Source organism: Apium graveolens, chromosome 4, assembly GCF_009905375.1.
Source record: "Apium graveolens cultivar Ventura chromosome 4, ASM990537v1, whole genome shotgun sequence".
Taxonomy (NCBI): Eukaryota; Viridiplantae; Streptophyta; class Magnoliopsida; order Apiales; family Apiaceae; genus Apium; species Apium graveolens.
In genome coordinates, this window is record NC_133650.1 from 262,868,963 (window position 1) to 262,893,786 (window position 24,824).

At 34.5% G+C, this 24,824-nt stretch overlaps 3 protein-coding genes across 5 annotated transcripts; 1 reads left to right on the forward strand and 2 right to left on the reverse strand.

Moving 5' to 3' along the window:
• The first annotated feature begins 6,904 nt into the window (after window positions 1–6,904).
• Window positions 6,905–12,347, forward strand: LOC141720899 (centromere protein C). Of its 3 annotated transcripts, none has more exons than XM_074523579.1 (12): window positions 6,905–7,181; window positions 7,875–8,074; window positions 8,149–8,237; window positions 8,335–8,437; window positions 8,546–8,739; window positions 8,840–9,528; window positions 9,648–9,770; window positions 9,883–9,970; window positions 10,352–10,437; window positions 10,792–10,888; window positions 10,998–11,105; window positions 12,036–12,347. In XM_074523579.1, exons 1-12 carry the CDS (start codon window positions 7,032–7,034, stop codon window positions 12,161–12,163), a joined length of 2,055 nt encoding a protein of 684 aa, XP_074379680.1. In that variant the 5' UTR covers window positions 6,905–7,031; the 3' UTR covers window positions 12,164–12,347. The 3 variants fall into 3 exon arrangements, with proteins under 3 accessions (XP_074379680.1, XP_074379681.1, XP_074379679.1); XM_074523580.1 differs by having other exon boundaries at window positions 8,870–9,528; window positions 9,883–9,979; XM_074523578.1 differs by having other exon boundaries at window positions 6,907–7,181; window positions 9,883–9,979.
• A 748-nt stretch (window positions 12,348–13,095) lies between these two features.
• LOC141719573 (protein NETWORKED 2A-like) lies at window positions 13,096–15,993 on the reverse strand. The gene has a single exon (XM_074521950.1). It carries the CDS (start codon window positions 15,991–15,993, stop codon window positions 13,096–13,098), a length of 2,898 nt encoding a protein of 965 aa, XP_074378051.1.
• A 2,151-nt stretch (window positions 15,994–18,144) lies between these two features.
• LOC141720901 (uncharacterized) lies at window positions 18,145–22,969 on the reverse strand. Its single transcript, XM_074523581.1, has 3 exons — window positions 22,698–22,969; window positions 21,144–21,629; window positions 18,145–18,742 (listed from the first exon to the last, which is right to left on the reverse strand). Exons 2-3 carry the CDS (start codon window positions 21,601–21,603, stop codon window positions 18,696–18,698), a joined length of 507 nt encoding a protein of 168 aa, XP_074379682.1. The 5' UTR covers window positions 21,604–21,629; window positions 22,698–22,969; the 3' UTR covers window positions 18,145–18,695.
• Window positions 22,970–24,824: the final 1,855 nt, after the last annotated feature.

Genomic DNA, 24,824 nt, shown 5'->3' on the forward strand with positions numbered 1-24,824 from the left:
TGAACTCCACAACATGTTGAAGACTGCGGAATCGAATTTTCCCCCTAAGAAGAGTTTTGTTCTTCTAATTGGTGAAGGTTCCAATCCTAAGAAAAGGAAGAAGAACCCTTCCAAGAAGAAGAAAGTAGGTGAGAAAAAGCCGGTTCCACAAAAAGCTGAAGACCCCAAGAGCAAAGCTGTTTGCTTTCACTGTAACAAGGTGGGGCACTGGAAGAGGAACTGCAAGGTTTACCTTGCAGAATTGAAGAAGAAGAAGGGTAGTGAGACTACTGCTTCTAATTCAGGTATGTTAATGATCGAAGTTAATATGTCACTTAGTCAAATTTGTACTTAGGTATTAGATACCGCCTGTGGTTCTATGTCACTAAGTCAAATTTCTACTTGGGTATTAGATACCGCCTGTGGTTCTCATATTTGCAATTCGTTGCAGGGACTAAAGGGAAGTAGGACTCTTGAAGAAGATGAGGTGATTCTGCGTATGGGAAATGGAGCAAGGGTTGCCGCCATATCTGTAGGATCATTTAGTTTACATATGCCTACGTGCAAGACAATTATTTTGAATAATTGTTATTACGTTCCCTCTATTGTGAGGAATATTGTTTCTATTCCTATGTTGGATTTGGATGGTTTTTCATTTATTATTAAGAATAATGAATGTTCTATTCTTAGAGATAATGTTTTTTATGGATGTGGTACTTTAAATAATGATCTTTATGTATGTGACGTAGAGCATAATTTACGTCAGATTGAACAAACTAATAAAAGAAAAAGGGATGATGAAAATCTCACTTTCTTGTCACACTGCAGACTTGGTCATATTAGTGAAAATAGACTGCGGACATTGCATAAGGAAGGGTTACTTGACCCCTTTGATTTTGAATTATATCCTACATGCGAGTCTTGTCTATTGGGTAAAATGACCAAATCTCCATTTAGTGGACATGGAGAGTGGGCTGCAGATTTGCTAGGATTGGTACACACAGATGTATGTGGACCAATGTCTACGCAAGCCATGGGTGGATTTTCATACTTCATTACTTTCATAGATGATCGATCTAGATTCAGATTTGTGTATTCGATGAAACACAAGTCTGAAGCCTTTGAAAAGTTCAAGGAATATAAGCATGGAGTGGAGAAACAAACCAAACATAGTATTATAACTCTTCGATCAGATCGAGGTGGTGAATACTTGAATGGAGAGTTTCTAGATTATCTCAAAGAAAATGGTATAGTCTCCCAGTGGACTCCTCCATATACTCCATAACTGAATGGGGTATCTGAAAGGAGTAATCAAACTTTGTTAGACATGGTTCGGTCCATGATGAGCTATGCGAATCTTCCAGTATTCCTATGGGGTTATGCATTGGAAACCTCAGCATATTTACTGAATAAGGTGCCTTCCAAATCTGTTCTTCAAACTCCATATGAGATATGGAAAGAAAGGAAACCGAGTCTTAAACACGTTAAGATTTGGAGATGTCCAGCTTATGTCAAGAAAGTTGACCCAGATAAGCTGGAATCTCGATCCGTAAAATGTAATTTTGTGGGATATCCTAAAGAGACTTTAGGGTATTACTTTTACACTGATCATCGGGTGTTTGTCTCCAGACATGCTACCTTCTTGGAAAAGCAGTTTATCCTTGAAGGAAACAGTGGGAGCAAAATTGAACTTGATGAAGTTCAAGAAGTACAAACTACTACGGATCAAGTGGAAACACCTGTTCAGACTGAACAACCTTCTGTGGAATAACCCATTCGTAGGTTAGGGAGAGTGTCTCGCTAACCTGAGAGGTATTATGGCCTTGTCATTGAGAATGACAATGAGTTGTCAATCATTGATGATGACGACCCTGTGACCTATAATGAGGCTATGAGTAGTGTTGACTCAGAGAAATGGCATAGTGCCATGAAATCCGAAATGGAATCTATGTATACCAACCAAGTATGGACTCTGGTTGAGGCGCCTGAAGGTGTTAAGCCTATTGGGTGCAAGTGGGTATACAAAAGAAAGATTGAAGCAGATGGCCAGGTGGAGACCTCTAAGGCCAGGCTCGTGGCAAAATGATTCAAACAAAGGCAAGGGATTGACTTTGATGAAACTTTTTCACCTGTAGCCCTGTTAAAATAAATTCTGATTTTACTTGCGATTGCTGCTTACTACGACTATGAGATCTGGCAAATGGACGTGAAAACGGCCTTCCTCAATGGGAAACTTGAAGAGGAAGTGTATATGACACAATCATAGGGTTTTCTTTCCAAGGGAAATGAACACCTAATGTGTAAGCTGATGCGAACCATATATGGTTTAAAGCAAGCTTCTCGTAGATGGAACATCCGTTTTGATGAGACAATCAAAGAGTTTGGTTTTATCAAAAACATAGATGAACCATGTGTTTACAAGAAGGTTAGTGGGAGAGCAGTAACATTTCTTGTATTGTATGTGGATGACATACTTCTTATAGGAAATGTTTTGCGACGCTTTCATCAGATTAGGGAGATTGTTGAAAGAGGAGATGTCAACATCAAGAGAGTTGACACACATAACAACATAGCAGACCCTTTAATAAAGCCACTTTCTCAAAGTCACTTTGATCGTCATAAAGACAAGATGGGTATTAGATACCAGAGTGATTGGGTTTAATACAAGTGGGAGATTGAAAGAGATGTGTCCTAAGTCCAATCATGTATGATGATTTAGGAATAACTTTTATGTAATCTGTTTTGATTTCATTGATATTAATAAAAGACTTGCTTTGGTTTTATTGCGGGCTTTATCTATTTAAGTGTTTAAATAAGATATACCATAGTTTAGAGTAAAGGTTTTTATGGATTATAATGAGATCATAATAATGACACCTAAAAGATGATAACTCTGAACTTAAATATTTCCTGATCGTAGGATTACTAACTGATAATTAGTAATCCGCAAAGATTGGTACATACTATGCTTGCTTTATTATGAAGGCTGTCTGTTCTCATAGACATTTGTGTGGTGATACTATAACTAGTATGTAGGTGCTTATTATAGAATAAGTTCACTGAACATGACTCACACAACTGAACAACTGATGGAGTTCACTCACGTGTCAGTAGATGTTCACATAGTGATAGTTGTACAAGTATCCTTAGACTTGAGGTCATCATAGTCATCTTGTATACACTGAACTATACTTTGGTTTAGTTCTTAGTCTCTAGGGACAATAATAAGGGCTCTACTGGGTGTAGGAATTTGTACACGAAGATCGTGTATGATCAATAAAGGATCTACCCCTTCCAGTGAAAGGAAGAGAATGTTCAATGCTGATCCACTTATGCTAGTTCAGGAATCTCTGGCCAGAGTGAATGAAATTAGAAAGGAGTTTCTAATTCACATTAATTAGAACTAAGCATAGTAAATGGGAAAGCATATGATTAAATAAGATAACTTGACACGAGTTCCATGCCTTGTATTTAATCATGACATTGCAGGGTAGAAAGAATTAATTGTACGGTAACTATTCACTGAATAAGTTCTTGGTATTCTAAGCAGTGAATTCGTATAATCCGGATAGTCGCGATATGCTGAGAAGTATCCCTCACGATGTAGAATAAACATGATTAATTTATTAATTAATCATATTTAATAAATTAGAGAATTTATATAAATAATGATAAAATAATTTTATTATTATTTATTTCTACTACCGGCTTAATATTGAACCTACAGGGTCACACCATAAAAGAGAATGATTTAATGGTGGAGGAATTAATTAATAATGCCTGGTAATTATTTATTTGTGAAATAAATAATTAATTAGCAAATTTAATAATTGATTAAATGAGATTTAATTAATTATAAATTAATTAAGAAAAGTTCTTAATATTATTAATTAAGAATTTAATTTTGGAAATTAAATCAAGTGAGAGAATTATTTTTCTAAAGTGTTTAGAAAAGGGATTAATGATTAAAAGGTGTTTTAATTATTAGTTAATTGGTTAATAAGAATAATCAATTAAAGGGTTAATAATAATAATATTTTATGGAAAAATTTTCAGCTGAAATTTTGCCTATAAATATACCATTATAAACCCTATTTGCCTCAACCCAAATAAAAACTCTAATTCTAAAGTAGAAAAAAAAGGGAGGCAACTAATTCTCCCAACCCCTTCCTCCTCCATCACATCGATCTCTTGGTGGATACCGGTGGAGTGCTTCACACTTGAAGAGCAGCTGCTAAGGATCTCCGTTCATCGTTCTTGGATCGCTATTAAAGGTTAGTAATTGATCCCTAGATTTATTCACGATTTGTATGCGTTTATATGGATTTTATATCAAGAAAATGTTTACCATGCTTCTGTGATGTATAAAAATCCCTCACTTTTGTTTCCTAACTTTCTCTCTCAATTTATTAAAAAACTTTATGTCCCACTTCTCCATAAAACTTGACAACTCCAATAATTTAGGAAGGAATGAATTGGGTTTAAACTTCTCCAATATTATGATATTTCTTCATGATTTTTTTCCTCTCTTAACCACGTGTTCTCAAAATGGAATCTAAATTTTTTCCTCGAGTTATTACTACTATACAACTCCAGGTGCACTGGATTATGATCAAGATAAACCGTATGATGAACCATCAACTTACACAATGGGTATTTTTGCCACCAAGAAACCGAAGCAAAAACTCGATTAATTCTTTCTCTAACCCAATCTGCCTTACCTCTACTCTTTTCCCAAGTATATTTACCCCCCATCAACTCCAGCTCGATCAGACCACATTCCTCAATTGTCCTACGAAAACCTTCAAGTAATGCCTGCGAATGTCTATGGTTACCACTCTTATCTTCCTCACTTAACGTATCATTAAAGTCGCCAATTACACACCAAGGTAGAGCAAGCTTTTTACTTAAATTATCTAGTCAAGCCCATCACTCTCTTCTTCGAGATCCCTCCGGAAAGCCATAAAAACCAGTAAGCCTCCACAATAGTGTATTAATACTCAACAGATGAATATCGATGTAGTTCCCATCAACACCAACTATAGAACATTAAACACTATCATCTCGAAACATATCAAGACCTCAACTTCTTCCTACACTATCCACTACCCCGTAACTTTTGAAACCAAATTTCGCGCACATTTTTTTATTCTAACTTCTACCGATAAAGTTTCAATCAAAAACAAAATATTGGGTTTATGGGACTTATTCAGGTCCCCTAAAGCACGAATTGCACGAGAGTTCCCCAACCCTCAGCAATTCCAACTTAAAGCATTCACGGATGCCGGCTAACTTGCAGTGCAAACTTAGCGGAATCAATGTTTGAAGATGAACAATCTATTTCAGAAAGAACAACCTCTGAATTTTGTATTAACTGCTTATTCCCCACTGTCATTTTAAGCCCACCTTCTGTGTCCATTACTTCATATCTGTCTGGGCCTCCTCTTATCTTTTTCTTTCCATTATATGCAACCCATTTAACTCTTCATCCTCAGGCTCACTATTTAAATTTGAATTAACTCTCCCTCCTTGAGAGTTCGTAATTTGATTCCCATCATTAGCTAGATAATATTCCTTTCCAATAAGTTGCAACCAATGCCTAAAATCTCGCCCTTCATCATGCTGATTTCCCGACCTATCCATACTTGATTTTTCGCCCCCGTACCCTCGTCCCTGTCTCTCCTCCCACTCTGTGTCACCATCTTCCCTTAACTATTTACTTTTTACCTGCACCAAATTTCGACGAGGTTGAGCTCGAAACCAGTTACCGCACTCTTTGTTAACCTCCTCCTTCTCGCGACTTAGAAATTTTGCACAAGACCTTTCAGTGTGCGTCATTATACCACATGTAAAATAAAAGTCACTAAGACGTTCATACTTACAGGATACCACCATTTCTTCTTTAATCCTATTTATTATCTTCTTCTTTCGTTTCAACAGCTTTCTAACATCGAGTTTCGCCTTAATACCCATACATTCACGCCATATGCTATTATTATTCTTGTGATCGTATTCAAGAAACTCGCCAAAAAAGTTCCCTAATTGTTTACCAACAACCTTTGTCATGAACCCCGATGGAAGATCAAAAACCTGGATCCACATAGTTAGCGACCACTACGGCACATTAGTTGGCTCTACTCCCACGAGGACCTCCAATATAACCAACATTGCACTATCAAAAGACCAGGGACCTCCCTTCAACACCCAATTTATGTCCTCTCTATGATAAAATTGAAACAATAGACTCCTTGATCAATCTCTTTAATATTAATCCCCGTTGCATGTTGCAGGACACCAAATATCCGCCATTTTTGACTTCATTACTCTAACATTCACATTTCTCTGTCAAGAATCTCCCTACCACACACAACTCATATTTGTTCACCTCTTTTTCATTATGTCCCTCTAAAACAAAAGCTATATTTTTCTCTTTCTTCAATATCTTACCCAACCTTTTGATCATTCATCTCCTTAAACTGATCCATATTTACTAATAAAACTCACACGATTCAGATTATGTAGGTAGAATATGAATAATTAGACAAGAAAAAACTCTCACATTTCATGGAGAGAAAAAGTAAATTACTACTATAGTATTATGTTCTTTTTTTGTGAGGGTATACTATTATTAACAATTTTTATTATTTACTTATAATAATTGGGTCACCTTTCATATTTTCATGTCATTTAATTTAAGATTGATATTTTAATATTTACTTTTGATATTAATTGAGTATTTTGTTTTCATATTTTCAATGTCATTTAAATTAAGATTGAATAAAATTATATATGTAAGAAATTAACAAATCACCTAAACAAAACGCATCAATACTCATTTTTATATAATTGGGGTTCAATTTTTTATTTTTTGTTGAATGCGTTGGGCTTCGATTACAAAAAAAAAATTCCGTAACAATTTTCCCGCTCACCGCACTCTTTCCTAATTTATTCAAAATATTAATTGGGGAAATCAGAAACACACGTTCCCCTCTTTCCATCTCTCTTCTGCTCATTTCTAGGGTTTCGAATGCTGTATTGATGAATATTGAAACATGGCTTTAATTGATTATCGGAGCTCCGATCCAGTGGATCCACTTCAATCCGTCTCTCTATTATCGATTTGTCAGCAGACCTACAATGATATTCCGGCGCCTGGTGACTCCGACTACTTAGATTCTGTTCACGATTTACATAAATCAATGGTAATTTTCACTTTAATTCACCTTTTTTTTCAGTTATGTACTTGTAAAACTAGCTCTAATCACCTATTTATTCCAATTTGTTGTATTATCTGTATTTTATTATACTTTTTGTGGAATTATTTAACTTGTAGATGCACTTTAATGTATACTCTGTGTGCGTGTGTGCGTGTGAGAGAGAGGGGGGGGAGATAACTGTGATTTTGTTAAGACTTAAGAGGGAGAGGGAGGGAGGGGGGGGGGGAGAGAGAGAGAGAGAGAGAGAGAGAGAGAGAGAGAGAGAGAGAGAGAGAGAGAGAGATAACTGTGATTTTGTTAAGAGGGGGGGGGGAGTGATTTTGTTAATTCTAAAACTACCTTTCTGGTGAAGCTACATTGTTATTGTTCGGATGCTATAATGTCGATTTGTTATCTATAATACTTGCATTTTCTGAGTAAATAGAATAAAATGTGTCCCCATAGGATTTAGCTAGCTTTGTATAGAAATAAATCTAATGTTATGGTGTGACATGAATGTTATATGGTCATTTGCTGAAACCAAACAATTTTTAGTAGGATTAGTATTATAGTGTTATTTTTATAATATTTACACGTGTTGTTCGAATTGGAGTGGAACACAGGAAGAAGCTAGTTTTGTATGGCTATGAAATGAACCGAACGATGATTGCTAACCTGTCTAATGTTGTCAACTCTTAGGGATTAAATAATTGTGAGAAGCTTTTTGACGAGGCCAAGGAATTTAATTCAGAAGTGTTAGTTTCTGAGCTTGCTCCTAATGGAGCATCTGAGAACAATAATGAAGGTGTTGCCAAACCTAAACGAAATCTTGAAGAACGGCGACCTGGTTTGGGACTTAAGCGTGGACGTCCAAGTTTTCGTTTAAACCCGGATAAAGGGTAAAGATTACTATATTTGCAAATTGAGCTTCTTTTATTTGGCAGAGTACTAATTTTATTACCATATTTGTCAGTCCTCCTTCTGTGAGTTTGGAGACTACTTTGGACATGGATAAGCTGCAAGATCCAAATGAGTTTTTCTCAGCCTTCTACAAAAATGAATGTATATATAACTTGAGATCTTTCACTACTCCTGTTTCGAATGTTGTGCAACTTTCCTGGATCAAAACTGACTTGTTTGTAATTGTAATTTATCATAGTTGTCAGAGAAGAAATAAAAAGACAGACAGGTGGCAATATGACCGGGAAAAATGAAAACAATCCACCTGCCAATCAGCGTCGCCGTCGACCAAGCCTTTTTGGGTATCAATGGCCTTTGATTCAAACTATCTAGGAGTACTTGCTTTATTTAGTGGTCATTGCTTACACAAACATTTAATAATGCTACAAATGTGTTGTCTTTTGTTTCAGGAAGAAAGCCAGTTATAAGCATAAGTATTCATCTGCAATTTCGGAAAATGATGAAACTATTATAGCCTCTCAAGCAATTTCGGAAAATGATGAAACTATTATAGCCTCTCAAGAGACATCAGAGCAGGAGAAGCTTAGTCCATCAAATCTTGTTTCACAAAAACACAGTGTTGAATTGCAGGAAGGGCAATCAGGTTGTCTGTTAGTTACCTGTCTATCTTTTTACTTTCTGATGACGTCCAGAGGTGTTTTCTTTGGCATCTTATATATTATGCTTAATAATGTTTTTAATAGGGCCTGTCTCTAAGTCCGAGAACGCTGCAGGGGGGATGCTAGATGAACTGTTATCAAGAGATATTGAAGATTTAGACCCAGACGGGGCTTTATCATTGTTACAAGAGCAACTGCAGATTAAACCTCTTGATTTAGACAAGTACCTCAATGACTTCAGTGATTCTGGAAACATTGATATAATGGACTTGGAAGAAGAAATGCCAGTGAGGCGAAAAGCACTCTCAGATATCCAGAATGTGGTGAATGATTTAATTGATAAGAATCCTGGCAGTCATAAACAGGTGACAAGAAGTAAAAGTCATTCTCTAATGTCCTCTACTCCCCCAAAAAGGCTGTCTGCTGCATCATCTTTATTTGGAGAGGGGAAATCATTGTCAAAACCATTTCACTTCCCATCCTCAGCTGCTGATCTTGACCTGTCACCTGCTAAACTTCCTACACACGAATGCTTTAACGGACAATCAGTTGAACTTGGTGCAATGAATGAGCCTAGTATTCATGGAGTAATCAACTTTCAAGTAGAAAATGAAGCTAAAAGCCCCGGTTGTGCTGCTTCAGGTTCAAAACAGGTGATACCAGGAGATACTTGTTCAGGAAAATCTGCAAATTTGGACACAGGAAGCACATATATTGACACAAGGACAAAGCACTCCCGCAATGGCTTGGTGAATGAAAATGAGTGCAATCATGTAAGTGAAAGTTCTGGACTTGAAGCTCGTTGTAGTATGTGGAGAACTAGAGTAGTGTGTTGTGGAATAAATTTGGAATAGTCTACCGTAAAAACCATGTGGATTGTGGCATGATGCAGGTTGGAGAAATAGTGCATGAAGTTGTTTCCTCTGCGCAACCGGATGTTAGTAACGATGACTTGGATAGGGGCAGTCCTGATACTGCTGGCCAGGCACATGGTGGAACTGAGTCAGAGAAGGATGTGAGATTTTTTAACCTTTTCACTTCATCTATTTTTTAACTGTAGTAGTTTATCTTCAGGAATTTATAATGGACCCAAATTTGTATAATTGCCATCTTCTTTAACGATGTAGATTGAAAACGTACATCAGGAAGCTTCTTCTACCCAACAAGATGTCCACATTGTGGACTCAGCAACTGAAAATTTAAATATCAGCCAAAGTGAGTCGGGTATGATGGCTATTCGATTTTTTTTATCTAGTAGCCCACTCTTGAATCTCAATTAAAGTTTTCCAGTGTGTTAGTCTTAATGAGACAACTTTAAATTGATTTTCTCAACACCTTATGGTTTTGGGAGAGTTGGTCATTTAACATATAAATTTCTATTTTGTCTGTACGTATGTACCCCACTGAATATTACCTACTTGTCTAGGTTCGTAAAGCTGTTTATTATGTACATATGCTCATTGAACTATAGCTACTCTGTAATGTCAATTTATTGATTGCCATTGTAGAAACTCTTTCGTCCAAACCACCAGGCTTGTTTGTTGCTCTATGTACGTGGGATAGCTAAGACTATTATTTTTACTCTGTCTTTCACAGGCAACAAAGAACCTATTGCTGCTGAAGACCGATTTATGGACGGACGTGCAGCTAATGCAGAAAGTGTCGTAGAGCAACAAAACAAGGTCCTCTTAGGCTACTTCTCTTGATCATATTTATTGTTATCCAGTATTTGGTGGATGTCTTTTCACATAAAAGCTTCATGAAATTGTTGTAGGGAAATACCATTAAACCTATGAGTTTTCATTATTTAATGAATTATTGATTTTAAGAGTTAGGGGAATCCTAAAAGCACATGTATAAAAATTGAAAATTACGGGCTAGTTCTGGAAATCTAACTGAACTTTTGAGCTGGCAGTCTCCTTCACTTGACAGTTAAGAGATGAACCAGTACACCACATGATTTCCATCCCTACTTCCTCGTTTCTAGTAAATGCTTCAATTAGCTAATGGAAAATATCTGTGCTGCAATTATTCAGGAAGGCCCTGAGATATCTCCCAAAAAAAGAAGGAAAGCAAGTAGACCACTTGGGCGTAGGGAAAAAAAAGCCCTTACTCGTAGGCAAAGTCTTGCAGGTGCTTTTTCATTTTATTAAGTGTTGCAAGTTTTCTTTCCATGTAAACTCAATTATTATGCCTTAAAAAGTTAAACTATCATTTATTTACTTCAATCCTGGTTCAACAGCTGCTGGTACATGCTGGAAGGCCGGTGTACGTCGGAGCAACAGAATCAAAACAAGGCCATTAGAATATTGGAAAGGAGAACGATTTATACGTGGACGTGTACATGAAAGTAAGTAAACTTTATTCATTCGTAGTTTGCTGTGCTTTTATATGCGTATTGCTTTTTTCCCGGTTTTTCTATGGTGCGCCCATGAGCACACAATAAGCACAAAATTTTATAAGTTTAGCTTGTTTTTATTGGCTTCCACTTCTTAATAACGATGCCCTCCCCTGCATTCACAACTACACCAATCAAAATGAACCAAATTCATAGATTTTAGTGCTTAGCATGTGCCCATAGACAAACCTTTTTTTTCTTCTTTTTCTGTTTAGTTAACTAATTTTGTCATGTATACAAAGCATAGTTTCTTAGTACACTTGTGTAAGGGTTTAATAGTTGACTGAAGTCTTTAATGAGAAAATTAATTTGTAAAAAGCACACATATTACTGAAAATAAGCACCAATAACTTTACAATTTGTTAACAGAAATAATAATGTTGGTAACAGATTCTAATGCATTAATTTATCTTAGAACGGCGCCATGTGCATATCTGTAACTGACACCAATTTTATTGAATTATTATACTAGAAAACTAGATTGTATCGTGTATATAATCATTCCTTGAATGCATAGTAACTAATTTGCTAACTTATCATTGATCAAATTCTTCATTCCTTGAATGCATACTAACTTACAATTGATCATGATATTATGATTCGATTATTCCTTACATCACCATTCTTTAAATGCTTAATTACTTTTGACTGATCAAACTTACGCATGCTGTGGTTATCACAAATACCACAGGATGGCATCTGATTACATGGAAATTTAAAAAATTAAAAGGGGTTATTGTGCTCAACCCCGTGTCCTTATATTGCTATATTCCCAACCACATTAACTGTTTTGTCATTTGTGTCGCAATGCTCCTTTAATTTCATTAGTTTGTGAGCGAAGAATACTCAAGTTATGTTGCTTATAGCCTATTCCAATGGCAGGTCTGGACACGGTGATTGGGATCAAGTGTATTTCTACCCCATCACCCGGTGGTAAAGTGGGTAGGTTAAAGGTGACATCCTATATGTCTGAACAGAAGGAGCTTGTTGAGTCAATCGCACTGCACTGAAATCCTTAAGAATTTGTGGTTATCTGGTTTGTCACATGCCTGTTTGGCTTAGTACAAAAAGGTTTTGACCTAAATTCAGTAAAAAATAATTTACTCTCATGTTGTACTCCTGCACTGCACCTAAAGGAGGTTTGGAGATCATTAAAAGTAGTATCGATAAAAACTCTTATATTGTTGTTATTCATATTTTGGCTATGGGGAATAAATCCTAGGCTTAATTATAAATTGAACTTTGAAGTATGATATGTATATGACTTTATTATTTAAGGGTTATATGTACATAGTATCATTACTTTAAGGTTTAAGCTATAATTAAGCCTAAATTCTATTAAGAAACTATCATCCACGTATTTCAGCTGAACAGAGCTTTCACCTCTACACAAGCCTCTGTGTTGTGTCCGCTTTATAACATGAACTAAAATTAAAGGGAAGGGAAATAATGTAGGTAGGAGGGATCAAGAAATTATAAGAGTACGAAGTTTTATTTATACAACTTTTGGTTTCTGAAACATCGGTGCATTTTTTTACAAGTTTAATATACAAGTGATTACATTTACTGAACAATGAACAAATACATGTAACATTGAGTTGGGTGTTGTGTGTTTCTTTGATGTGAATAAGGATTACATCTGTGACTTCTTTAATCCGAAGCTAATAATGTTAAAACTCAACTACATTGTTACTGTATTTCAAGTTTGTGTTGAATGTATATGTTCATAGGTGCTTTTCTTCTTATTTGTTTAATAGTCCATGTTGAAATTATGCGCGAGTAAATTGAATTAAAAAAAATCTTTCGTTATACTTTCTAGATCTGTTCTAGATAATTGCATTGGACCATATAAAAAAACTAAAAAAATATATAAGAAACTGAACTATGTATTAAATTAAATAGTTTCATGAAAAATGCAGGTACAATTAAAGTAAGTGATCATCTATTTAGACGTTGTTTGTACCTCACATACATCACTCTGCTGTGACTGATGTCTGGGAGTAATGCAAGCAAGTAATGGCCCCTTCTGCTTCTTTAACTTGGTACCAAACAAGAAAGACCTCAAGGGTACTCTACTTCTAGACTGCTTTGTCCGTTGATCCTTTGCAGCCGAAAATCCAAACTCTTTATCCAGTTCTGCTACTTCATTTTTAATCTTCACTTTAAGTTTCTTTACACGTTCTATCCCATCTAGAAGTTCATCTGCTACTTTATTATTTTGGTTTTTCATATTCATAACTTCACCAGTAAACTTTGCAGCTTGATAATCAGTAAGCTCGCTGTCATCTGAACCCACAGAATCTGCATTTGATGATCTTGATATCTCTTCTTGAATACTATATATTGACGATATTCTGTTCTCTAAATCATCCTCAAGAACTACGTTTTGCTCTAACCATAGTGTTAATTCTGTTTGTATTTCTCGTAAATGCATGTAGATTGGTCGAACGTCTGAGTGCTGGACAATACTTCCTTCTCGTTTCTTGCTTTCATTTAGTTCAGTCAGTTCTGCTTGCAAGTCTTCGAATGTGGTTTGGAACTTTTCGACTTGATGAAATGATGTACTGTATTTTAGCCAGAAATCTATGTTTTCCTCAAGCAATTCATCAAGGTCCATACGGATCTTTTCTTCAATACTTGAAATAGCAGATTCTAGTTCCATTTCACCACGGTCATACCTTTCATTATCATTTGTTTGTGTTGCAACTGTTAATTTTTTAGTCGCAATTGATTCCACTTGTCCTTCTAAAATGTCATATGCTTCCCTTTGCTCTAGATTAGGAGATGAAGTGTCTGATACCTGACGATGATCTCCTTTGGTGCTTTTATTTGTGTTTGGAACATCATGTTCTGACTTTAACAAGTTCAGTTTTTTATGTAAAGACTGAATTTCTGCATCTTTAGAAGCATTGGCACTCTTCAAAACTTTCAGTTGCAGTGTAGTTTTGAAGAGGTTAGCCCGTTGTTTCTTTTCCGAATCATTGAGCTTCTTCTTTACTTGCGTAAAATTTTTCAGAAGTGAGGTGTACTCTTCCAGTAGAAGCTTCTCTCGGTCCTCCAAATCGTTCCGAAGTATTTGTCTCCACTTTGGATGATGTTCTTCAATTGTAACATATTCATGTGCATCACTGTCATCCATCATAGACGAATTCTCATGTTTGTTTTCATTGCCTTTCATCTTCAAATCTTGCATTGAATGATCATCTAGATGATTATTGCCTTGTTTGGAATGCAACTCCGGTTCAGCTGCGAGAACTTTGCTGTCGTGATTTTCATCCTTCTGTACTTCCTCGTCTGCTCTTGAATTTTCTATGTAATTTCTCTTAGGAGACAGCATAGGATTGGTACCTGTAACTTCTCTCGGTGGATCATGGGACTTCATATTTTGGACCTTATTAACTGAATTATCAGTGCTAGAACTTCCGTGCTTTAACATACTTTGGGAGTTTTTGTTCTTTTCATTGCCTTTCATCTTCAATTCTTGTGTTGACTGATCATCTACATGATTATTGCCTTGCTTGACCTGCAACTTCGGTTCAAGAGATTCCACATTTTGAACCTTATCAAATGAATCATCAATGCTAGAACGTCTGTCCATCATATTTTGGGAGGTTTTGTCTTGGTTAGTTATGCATTGCTTGCTCTGGATCATTTGCAACTCGCTTTCCAAATCTCTGATCTTCTTGTTCTTGTGGTCTGAACTATCAGTTAATGTTTTCTTATCCACTTCTAAGCTCCGAAGTTTCTCTTGAAGCTCATTACTTTCTGAACTCAATCTTTTCACTATAGCACCCTGAGAAGATACTGCAGACTCTACTCTAAGGACCGTGTCAACAAGTTCATCGATCTTTTCAGCAAGTATGGTCACTGTTAAATTTGAATCTCCATCCACTTGAAGCTGTTCCTTCAAACTTACATTTACCATTCCCAAATTTTTAATTTCTTCTTCGATGCTTATCTTTTGGTCTGAATTCTGCAATTTCTTAGTTTCTGGAACAGAATCGTCTTTACGAAGCTGTTCTACCATTGTCTCAAACTTATCCCGGACTTTGTCAAGTTTTCCTGATTCTCCTTTTGCCTCCTCAACTGACTTCTCTTGTTTGTCTCGCAAAATCGTTATTTTCTCCTGGCACGAATTCAAAGCTGTAGCTGCCATTAACATCCGTGCTTCATCATCCTCGATAGCTTTTTCTATACCAAATTCATCTTGTAATAAATTAACTTTGGCTTGAATAAAAGTAACCTCGTTTTCTATGTCCAAACACTTTGCAATACCATTTTCGTATGAGCTTTTTAAAAACTCTTTCTCAGTTTGAAGTGCCAAAATTCCCTTCTGAAGCCTATCAACTTCAACAAGTGCCTCACTTCTGCTCAAACCTGATATTTGAGTAGCTGCTGCCTCGGCAACTTCAGCATCCTTAGTGGAACCAAGCTTGAGAGGCCCCTTCCTTGACATTATTCTAGTTGGACTCTTAACACTTATATTCCTACTTAAAGTAGGACTTTTCTTGGGACTGCTATGCTCAGGGGGCGGTGGAAGTGATTTGTGCGGACGTTCTGGTTTACTAGAGGAAGTGGTTACTGGTGGAATATCATCAAAATCATCATCCATATGGTGGTGCATTTTTTCAGGGAAAGCAGAGGCAATTGTTCGATTGGCATTTTGCATGACCATTGATAATTTATTATATCTCCGTGCTAAAGCTCTGTATCCCAGGAGGCAATCTTCTATGTAGCTCACCAGTTCAGGCCTCTTTCTGAAAAACATGTCTGCCTTCATCATAAACGAGTCGCCATCTTCATTGATGACATTTAGTACATAATGTACTTTTTCTTCCATGTCTGTCATTCCATATCATCCAGATGTTATGCATTATAGACAAACAATAGGTACCCGCTAAATCTGTTTTCCAGGTGGATCTATCGTGACAAATGATTGTTTTTTTTGTTCTTGTATATAACAATGATCAAATTTTACATGCTATGAATGCTAAACAACATGGTAACCTGATATACAGACCCTTAAATCATCCTGATAAATTAGGATTAAGAATTTGAGAATGTATTGATCTGAATCTGGAATATTAAAAATGCATGCAGGAGGATTACCTTGTACATTTTGTTCCAGCCATTTTAACTGCTTTGTTCTGATATGATTTGCCCACCACCATGAATATGCATTTACTGCTGCTCTGTGCAACATATTCTATGTAAGCATTTAAAATCATATGATTTGCTTGTAGTAGCAACACTGTTAACTTATGCAGGCATCAAAAATTTGAAGATTCAAATTGTATATTGGATGTGAAGTGAGAGGATTCTAAGATAAAAGATTAAATTACACATCTGGGAGGTGTTGTAGAGCCTAGAACTCACGGTGAGAAATGTTTGCCTGAATCATTGGAAACCATAAAAATAGGAAGCCATTTCCAAATCTTTGTCCATTTGTCAACAACACATTGCATTTGAATAAAGTTGTTTCTCCAAAATGTTGATTTCTATTGTCTTGGCAATTTCTTATTATAACTTGTATATTAAAATCATAAATAATTTTTCATAGAATGGCATAAAGGGACTTGTAATTTTTGAGATTTATAATCAGCATCAATCATTAACATTTTAAACAAGGGTACATGTTCTTGTCTTGTGCTGTGCACACCAATAAGTTCTTAGCAAATTTCCAGAAATATTATAAGTTGTTCGCAAATTTCATGACTTGCAAACATGAATACACAGACCAATAAAATTTCTAGCATCGTAATATATTCAGTTTGTATAGAAACTTCCAAATATTTCGTCAATCAAATCTGGTTAGATGTTTGAAATCTGTCTCTTGATAGTTGGAGCTTTCGTGGCATGTTTATCATTAAGGAGGACTAGAGTCTCGATAAATGGTCGTACACGTTTGATTATACGTTCAAATTCATGGTCATACCATTTGCCAACTCTTAACAAATTCTTCAACTTTCAATGTTACAGGAGACTATCCCCGAATCATTAAGGTCGTCGAGCTTAGGAAATAGAGCTGCACCGTTGTTTCTCAAACCTACCATAGGTTGAAGAACATGACCAGTATCCTTTTCCAAATCAGTTGCACAACTTTTTCAAATGCTGATCGTATACTAGGACAATGAAACAGCGCCAAGTGTTTACATCAATTTTGGATCCAAAAAACAGTAACAGAGTGTTCACCAGTAGCATATCCATCTTCTAATCTGAATACCCTGCTAATGGTAATACTGTCTCTCTGAACATTCCAGTTTCAATATCTAGAGAACAAATCATACAACTCTTACTTCTTTCAGCCGGCCAGTGCAGTGTTCCTGAAACATACTCTTAAGTTTTTCTCCAAGTTACTTTTATGCGTAGCAAGCATTCCAGGAATACTGTGACTGATAAGTCTCCAATAATTAATTACTGCTTAAACTATAAACATCAACGAATGATGCCCTGTTTGACAAGAATTTGAAGGGTTAAAATATCGTCAGGTAAGTTCACCCAAGACATGGTAATTTGAAGGAGAATAAACACAGATATGCAATATATTGTATAAATGATCTACAAGACTACAACCCTAGCTTCAATCCGGACATAAATATTAAATTACTGTTAGAATTTTGAATAAGAAGATCCTAAAACTAAAAGCAATGAGTTTTTGTCAAATACAAAACATATATTCTGTTTTCCAGAATGAGCTTGATGCTCCGTACTCGTGTAATAACTGATGAAAAACTATTATCATTAAAATACATGTACTCGGTACTCATACTCACTCATATAACTCATGAATACCAACCTAGGGGCATTTGCATTTTTCTCTTTATCTAAAGAGTATTTCAACTACATGAACTTGATTAAAACAAAAGATCATTAAAACTCGTATTTGATTCCCTTCTGACCCAAATATGATCAGCACTGCACTTTAACATTTAGATGAATTTCACCAATTACAGACTTTACGATAAAGAAAGGGAATAATCAAACTGTGCAGTAATCTACAAGTATGTTTTTTTTTTAATTTACATATTCAATTCTTTCATATGTTTTTTTCCTCCCCTGGGAGAGGGATTTATTTACACTGACCAAAGTAAAATTTTGATATTTTACATGCTTTTATATACACCCATATATACAACAACCAATATTACAGAGACAAAAACAAACCACAATTTTCTTCATCTGATGCATCCTCGTCACTTTTCTTATGGCAGGAACCAGACTGTTTTCAGCCACCCTTAAATGAGATCAACAAGAACCATAGAATCATGGCAGCTTTATTTTGTCATTCTTTGGGAAATTTATGAACCAAAAGCATCATCCAATCTCTATCTTCAGCTGTCCTTCACACCACGGACGATCACAACGCAGAATTCTATTTACAGACAGTATTAGTCATATATCAACTTTTTTTTACATCCTTTTATCTAAATTAATATTTACATCATTGCTATCCCCCTTTTCCACTATTGTCTCTATAAATAATTTCTCCACAAACAAGCAGCAGGAGTGGTGTATAATATATGAAATGGCAAGCTCTGCATGTCAGCTGTTTTGCAGTGAAGAGAGCCACCGTTCCATATACTTTTTCTCTGCACATTTTCACGTGACATAAAATATTCAGTAACAGCACAATCAAAAGACGTGACCAATACAACTACTGAAAGACGCTTTAGTGAACATGCAACAGGGTTTACAATCAATAGACTACCAAATTCCAATATTCTGTTTCAGCTAAGGTTAAGCTCAAATTTGCGACTATATTATGATTATCAAAGGAGTACAAGCCGCTTTTGGGACAAAAACATTTGTCTAATAATCATATGAATTATGAAGGACTAGGCCAATTGCAACAGAAGAGTCACTGCAATAAAAACACTTGCTTAATAATCAAATGAAAGACACAGCCAAAATTGCGACAGAAGGGCTCACTGGAGAAAGAAAAGGCAGCAATCAACTAAATCTACAGTCATGAGGGGAAGTGATCTTAATACCACTAAAAAGAGCCTTGGAAAAACATATAAATGTATACAGTAAAACCCCTCTAAAGTGATATAGTTGGGAACGGAAAAGTTATCAGAGGTTATCGCATAATAGAGGTTTATACTTTTTCAAGTTTAAAAAACTGATTTGCTAAACACCAATATATACGATATACATAGTTAGTTTTAATTTTTTAAATATATACTACAATTATGTACATTAACACTTTTACGTCAAAAAAACACTTGTCAAAAAAACACTTATAAATTCAAAACATCATTTCTTTCTATGAACATTTTCCAATATACAGAGATCATAACGACCGATCAAAGACAATTAAGATGATCATGAATATTTTAAAAGTTATTAGATAAGAAAAAATGTCCTACATTAGTATCAAAAAATATTTTTCATACACGTAAAGTATATAAAAAAGTGTATTTAACTAAAGATATATTACTTTATGCGAAAGTTACGACCGATATCTAACACTACAATTTTTTGAAAAAAAATTAATTATCACTATTGAGTGGTTATTAAATTTTAATATTGGTCCAGACTTGGGACGGGTGAAAAACCAAAATACCCACCATTTGGGGAGATTTGCCCAAAATGCCTATTGGCGGGATGTTCTGCCCTTTTTACCCACTGAATACGCAAGTGGGGGATGCGGATTCAGATTTTAAAAATTTAACAAAGAATATGCATGTTCAACATGCGCATTCTTTATTAATTTTTAAAGATTGAATACGCATCCCTTAAATGCGTATTTCGTGGGTATTTTGGGCGGTTCGTGCGCATCTGGGCATTTTGGGTAGTTGAAGATAAAAAGTGGTGTATTTTGGGCATTCTTTCACTTGGGACCGAGATTCTTTTATCAATTTAGAGAGGTTATAACTTTAAAAGGTATTAATTTAGAGAGGTTTTAATGTAACTCGTAAATTTACGTTAACAAAGCAGCTAGGGCCGATTATTGCTTTACTTGGTTTAAAGAGAATTAATGCTAGAAACTAGAATAGGATAAAATTTCAAGTCAGTATGAAGGAGAATACTCTGACAAAAAAGAGATAAGAGGGTAAATGAAGATAGTACAAGTAGAAAATAGATAACACTTGTGGTATGCACAATAAATGCCAATAAAATAGTATAAATTTCATTCGACTCGTACCTATGTATGGAAAACTAACCAAATACAAGCTAATACGTAAAAAAATCAACTAACAAAGTGAATCACATGATGTGAACAACGATGAGGTAACAAGTGAGCAATACAGATACATACCCCACTAGTATAGACTAATGATGACAAATAAATAATTTGAGTACAAATAATGTAATGCATGGACTTATGTGAGACAGTGCAAGGGTTGAGGTATAGTTGTCGCCTGTCAAACACATGGTAGTGGGTAAAAGATATGAAAACTGGGATACATGACCTCACTCCATCCAATTAAACACCCGTGTTATTTCATGTCCCAGCAATGTTTGTTGTTTGTTCCAGAACATGCACTTACAGAATTAGCATCTGAGTTGCTAAAAACTAGAAGTTCGCGAGATTGTTGTTTACTATAATTATTTATCATAAAAATTGTGCATGATACCTTTGACTCCCAAGCAGAATGACGCTTAGTAAAGATTTCAGATATGGCTATTTTGTTCACATTTTCTTATTAAAATTTAAGTATCTAGTAAATGAAAAATAGTTTATTTGCATTTTATACTGATCTAAATAATACACATAGATTAGTTCTATGTTCCCTCCCTCCTTCCATATATTTCCTGAATCATTTAATTTATTAAAATTTTAAAATGTTGTAAAATTTTAATTTGTGATGCTTTTTTTAGGCAAGGAGGAAGTGTAAAACAAAGATTCACATGGGGACTGACACAGATAATCATGCATTTAAAACAATAGTAGCAATGATTAAGCCCGGTAATGAAAATACAATTATCATATCAGAAAGAGAAAAAAAAATCATAAAGGAGTATTTTTATGGGAAAGAAATTTACCAGCTGCATATGTGTCAGGGACTTCTGCAACTATGTTCAACTTGTCCTTTGCACTGTCTTTCATTTCCCTACGTCCACGCCCATAACAAGGAACCAACACAGCGAAACTATCATCTGATTCATTATCACTGTCAAAACCAGGTCCAGGAGGCTCCAACCATCCTATCGACCAATCCGAATCATCAGACTCAGATCCTGAAAAACAACCTCCATCAGATGGCACAATCACAACATCATATTCTCCCACAGCTTTCCTTCCCTTATAGCTCGGGGCTTTTTTCTTGACCCTTTTAGATGCCGGTGCCAAATTCTTTCCATTTGTCATTGGTAATTTAGAAGTATCTGGTTCTCTCGATTCTGCATCAGGTGAAGAACTCAATGAAGAACCATTGGAGACTCTAGGCTCTTGATGCTTTCCACTCCACAACCACCAAGACAAGTGGGTAAATGCTACTGCCATATCTTGCTACACTGGAGACTCTTCACCTGAAGCACAGATTATCCTTTTCAGTTTTACCGAATTATTGAACAGATGTAGGTAGCTGAATTCAATAGGCATCAGAAGAGTAACAGTCAAGGCTCAAAATATAAGATAGGTACATACTTCGTACGGGTATGGGAAGGAAGCAGAAAATTTGTGTAACTTGATCGATCAAACCATGATACAACTTACACTAAATAAGTCCGTAAGATCTTTGATCTCATCAATATTTCCAAAAATCTTGTTTACATCTCTTATCTCGTTTTGAAAAGTCAATTGCTTGCTGATACTTACAGTTGTTTTATCATAACAAATTGCAAAGAGAACTTTAACTCAGTCTCTCAAAATCATCTGTTATATTCCATTATATAATTCCATCTACAATTCTTTAATAATTTTCATAATAAAAAATGTTGCCTAAACCCGACAGCATAACTCCCGTTTAAGAGTGCCAAACCTAAACACCTAAATCAACGGAAAACTATTAATTTACTTCATCCCAAACTCAATGTCGCAAATTAATCATAAAAGAAGTTGAACTTATCAAATTTACACAGCTCTATTCGACCCCGAAACTTTTATTGAAAAAGTTGTTTCCTAAACCAATTACACTCAAAATTGGGTGAAATAAAACCCAAAATCAACCAATAAATTCTATAAACAAGTAATGGTAAGACTCACATATCTAAAAAAAGGCTTCTCCCTTTCAAAACAATAGTCAAGTTCAACTTTTGCAGCTTATTTTACAGTGCAGTGACCGAATGCTACCGAAATTATTTTTAAAATTTTCATTTTTTTTAAATTAAAAAAAGATTTGATATTTAATAATTTGGTTAATTATGTGATCTATGCACTTAAAAATATCAAAATTAAATAAATAAACTCAACAAACACTAAAACAATCTCAACACATCATCATATCATATATCATATAAATGGATATGATTCACATACAGAGCGGAACCACAAACCAATTGTAATATAAGAATCAAGAACATAAGAAAAAAAAAAGTCAAAAATTTTAATAAATAAAAAAAATAAAAAATAAAAGAATGAGATGAAAACATACATACCCTGGGGTAATTGATAATGGATGATTGGGGAATAATGAAGAAGATAGTTGTAAGAATGAAAGCCCAAGAGAATTATATGTAAATATGATTTATGTATGTATGTATATGTGTATGTATATGTATGTGTATAGAGACAGACAGGAACAGGAAGAGTTGGAGGGGTAGACAGTTTTCTTGTACGTTGAAAGGCGTGTTGTGTTGCTGTTGTGTTGTGTTGTTGTTTGGATATATACATACATATTACATACATTACACACACTACCACGTTTCTGTATCCCCCTGTACATTCAATACATTACATCTTCTTCTTCTTTATTTATTTATGTTTCTTTTTTTTTTTTTGTTTATTTTAATATATGTAAGATAAATTTTTTAAAAATTTCATATGTCAATTAAACGAACTTAAATTTAGGAAAATTTTCTAAAGTTATTAGCATTTTATATTTATAAGTGGAAAGATATTTTTATAATAATAAAAATTAATTCTCGCATTTACAATAATACCCTTAATTTTATATTAAAAATTTCTTTAATTTTAAATAATTAATTAAAATTAATTTCAGGATCCTTAAACTAGAGATGAGTATTCGGATATTTGGAGTCTGAACCGAATTTATTTTGGATATCCAAATATCCAAATAAAAGAATTTTCATTTTCAAATACCAAATCAAATTAAATTCGGCCAGTTACCGAATCAAATTTTAATATTCAGTTCAATTATCAAAATAACAAAAAATCCAAAATTTACCGCTGTTTAATTAGCTAAAAATTACATGATTATTGTATTAACACGTATAAACTGAACATTCTAATAACATATCAAATTAAAATCAATTTCGCAAATCACGGAATTTGTTTCATGAAATTAGTGTGAGAGTTTTACGTTTTTTTCTCGAGAAATTGAGATAATCATGAAAATGATTAAGTAAAATGTTGACAACATATCTAAATTTTCAATAAACATTAAACATTATAAAATAACTCAAAAATAGAATAATTATATTATATTATATAGAATCGCGTAAATTATTTATTGCGTCCATCTCTTCGTCTCGTGCTAATTTATAACTATTTTCTCGTTTATACTTTTACTTATTTATCATTTTCAATATCAACTTTACTTATAAATTTATTATACTAATTTCAATATCAATATAAGTAAACATGACATTTTAAATTTATAAATACACATAATTTTATAAAAAGAGATTAATAATTATGTACTCGGTATGTAACAAATTAGTAGTTGTTGAAATTTAAATAATAATATAAAAAATTAATATCAACAATGAGTAAGTACACATTGACGTGATATAACACACACATATATATATATATATTATTCATGTAATTCTCAAATAAAATATAATTCAAATAATTTGGATATTTTGAATAATCCAAAAATTCAAATAAGAAATTCCAAATTCCAAAATTTAAAAAATCCTTTCCAAAATATCGAACCATATTTTATAAATTCGGATACCGAACCGAATTATTACAGTTATATCCATTTGGTTATTGGAAGTCCGAACCGAATGCTCATCCCTAACCATTAGGAAAATTCAATTTATTATTATATGTTGTTGGTAACAATATGTCCCTCCTCTGTAAAAGACATGGTAATTACCATTTTTAGAAATTAGTGTGCTGAATAAACTTTAAAATTATTAAGTTTGTTAGAATACGTCATTTTTCATTTCAAATTGTGGGGGAAGGGAACCAAACAAACGAATTGACTAGTGACCCATTTTATTAAAAAAAACTGTCAAGTTTTGACCGACCTCTCATAGGCGTAGCATATATTTTACAGCGTTTTTATATTTTTACACCAAAATTCTAAACAAACAAGGAAGAGTAATATTTCTGCACATTTACAGAATTGTTGGTTAGTATTTACTACTTCCTAAACAAGTCCATCCAGTACCAGCCATCAGACTTGAAGAGTTCATTTTATGGCCATCAAACTTAATATACTTCTCAATGGCACGGCACCCACTGACAAGACCAGCTGAAAAAGTGTCATTTATACATTTTTAACTCGTGTTTTTTTAAAAAAACTGGGAAATTTATTAGCCATCACTCATCAGCAGCCAAGATGAAGATGACCAAAACAGCTTTACTTTTAC

Coding starts and splice junctions, on each gene's coding strand:
- LOC141720901 (XM_074523581.1), bottom strand. CDS start 21,603: ATGGCAGTAGCATTTACCCACTTGTCTTGGTGGTTGTGGAGTGGAAAG. Junction 18,743..21,143: donor CCCTGACACATATGCAGCTG/GTAAATTTCTTT, acceptor GAAAATGTGCAG/AGAAAAAGTATATGGAACGG.
- LOC141719573 (XM_074521950.1), bottom strand. CDS start 15,993: ATGGAAGAAAAAGTACATTATGTACTAAATGTCATCAATGAAGATGGC.
- LOC141720899 (XM_074523578.1), top strand. CDS start 7,032: ATGGCTTTAATTGATTATCGGAGCTCCGATCCAGTGGATCCACTTCAA. Junction 9,771..9,882: donor GAACTGAGTCAGAGAAGGAT/GTGAGATTTTTT, acceptor TTAACGATGTAG/ATTGAAAACGTACATCAGGA. Junction 11,106..12,035: donor ACGTGGACGTGTACATGAAA/GTAAGTAAACTT, acceptor TTCCAATGGCAG/GTCTGGACACGGTGATTGGG.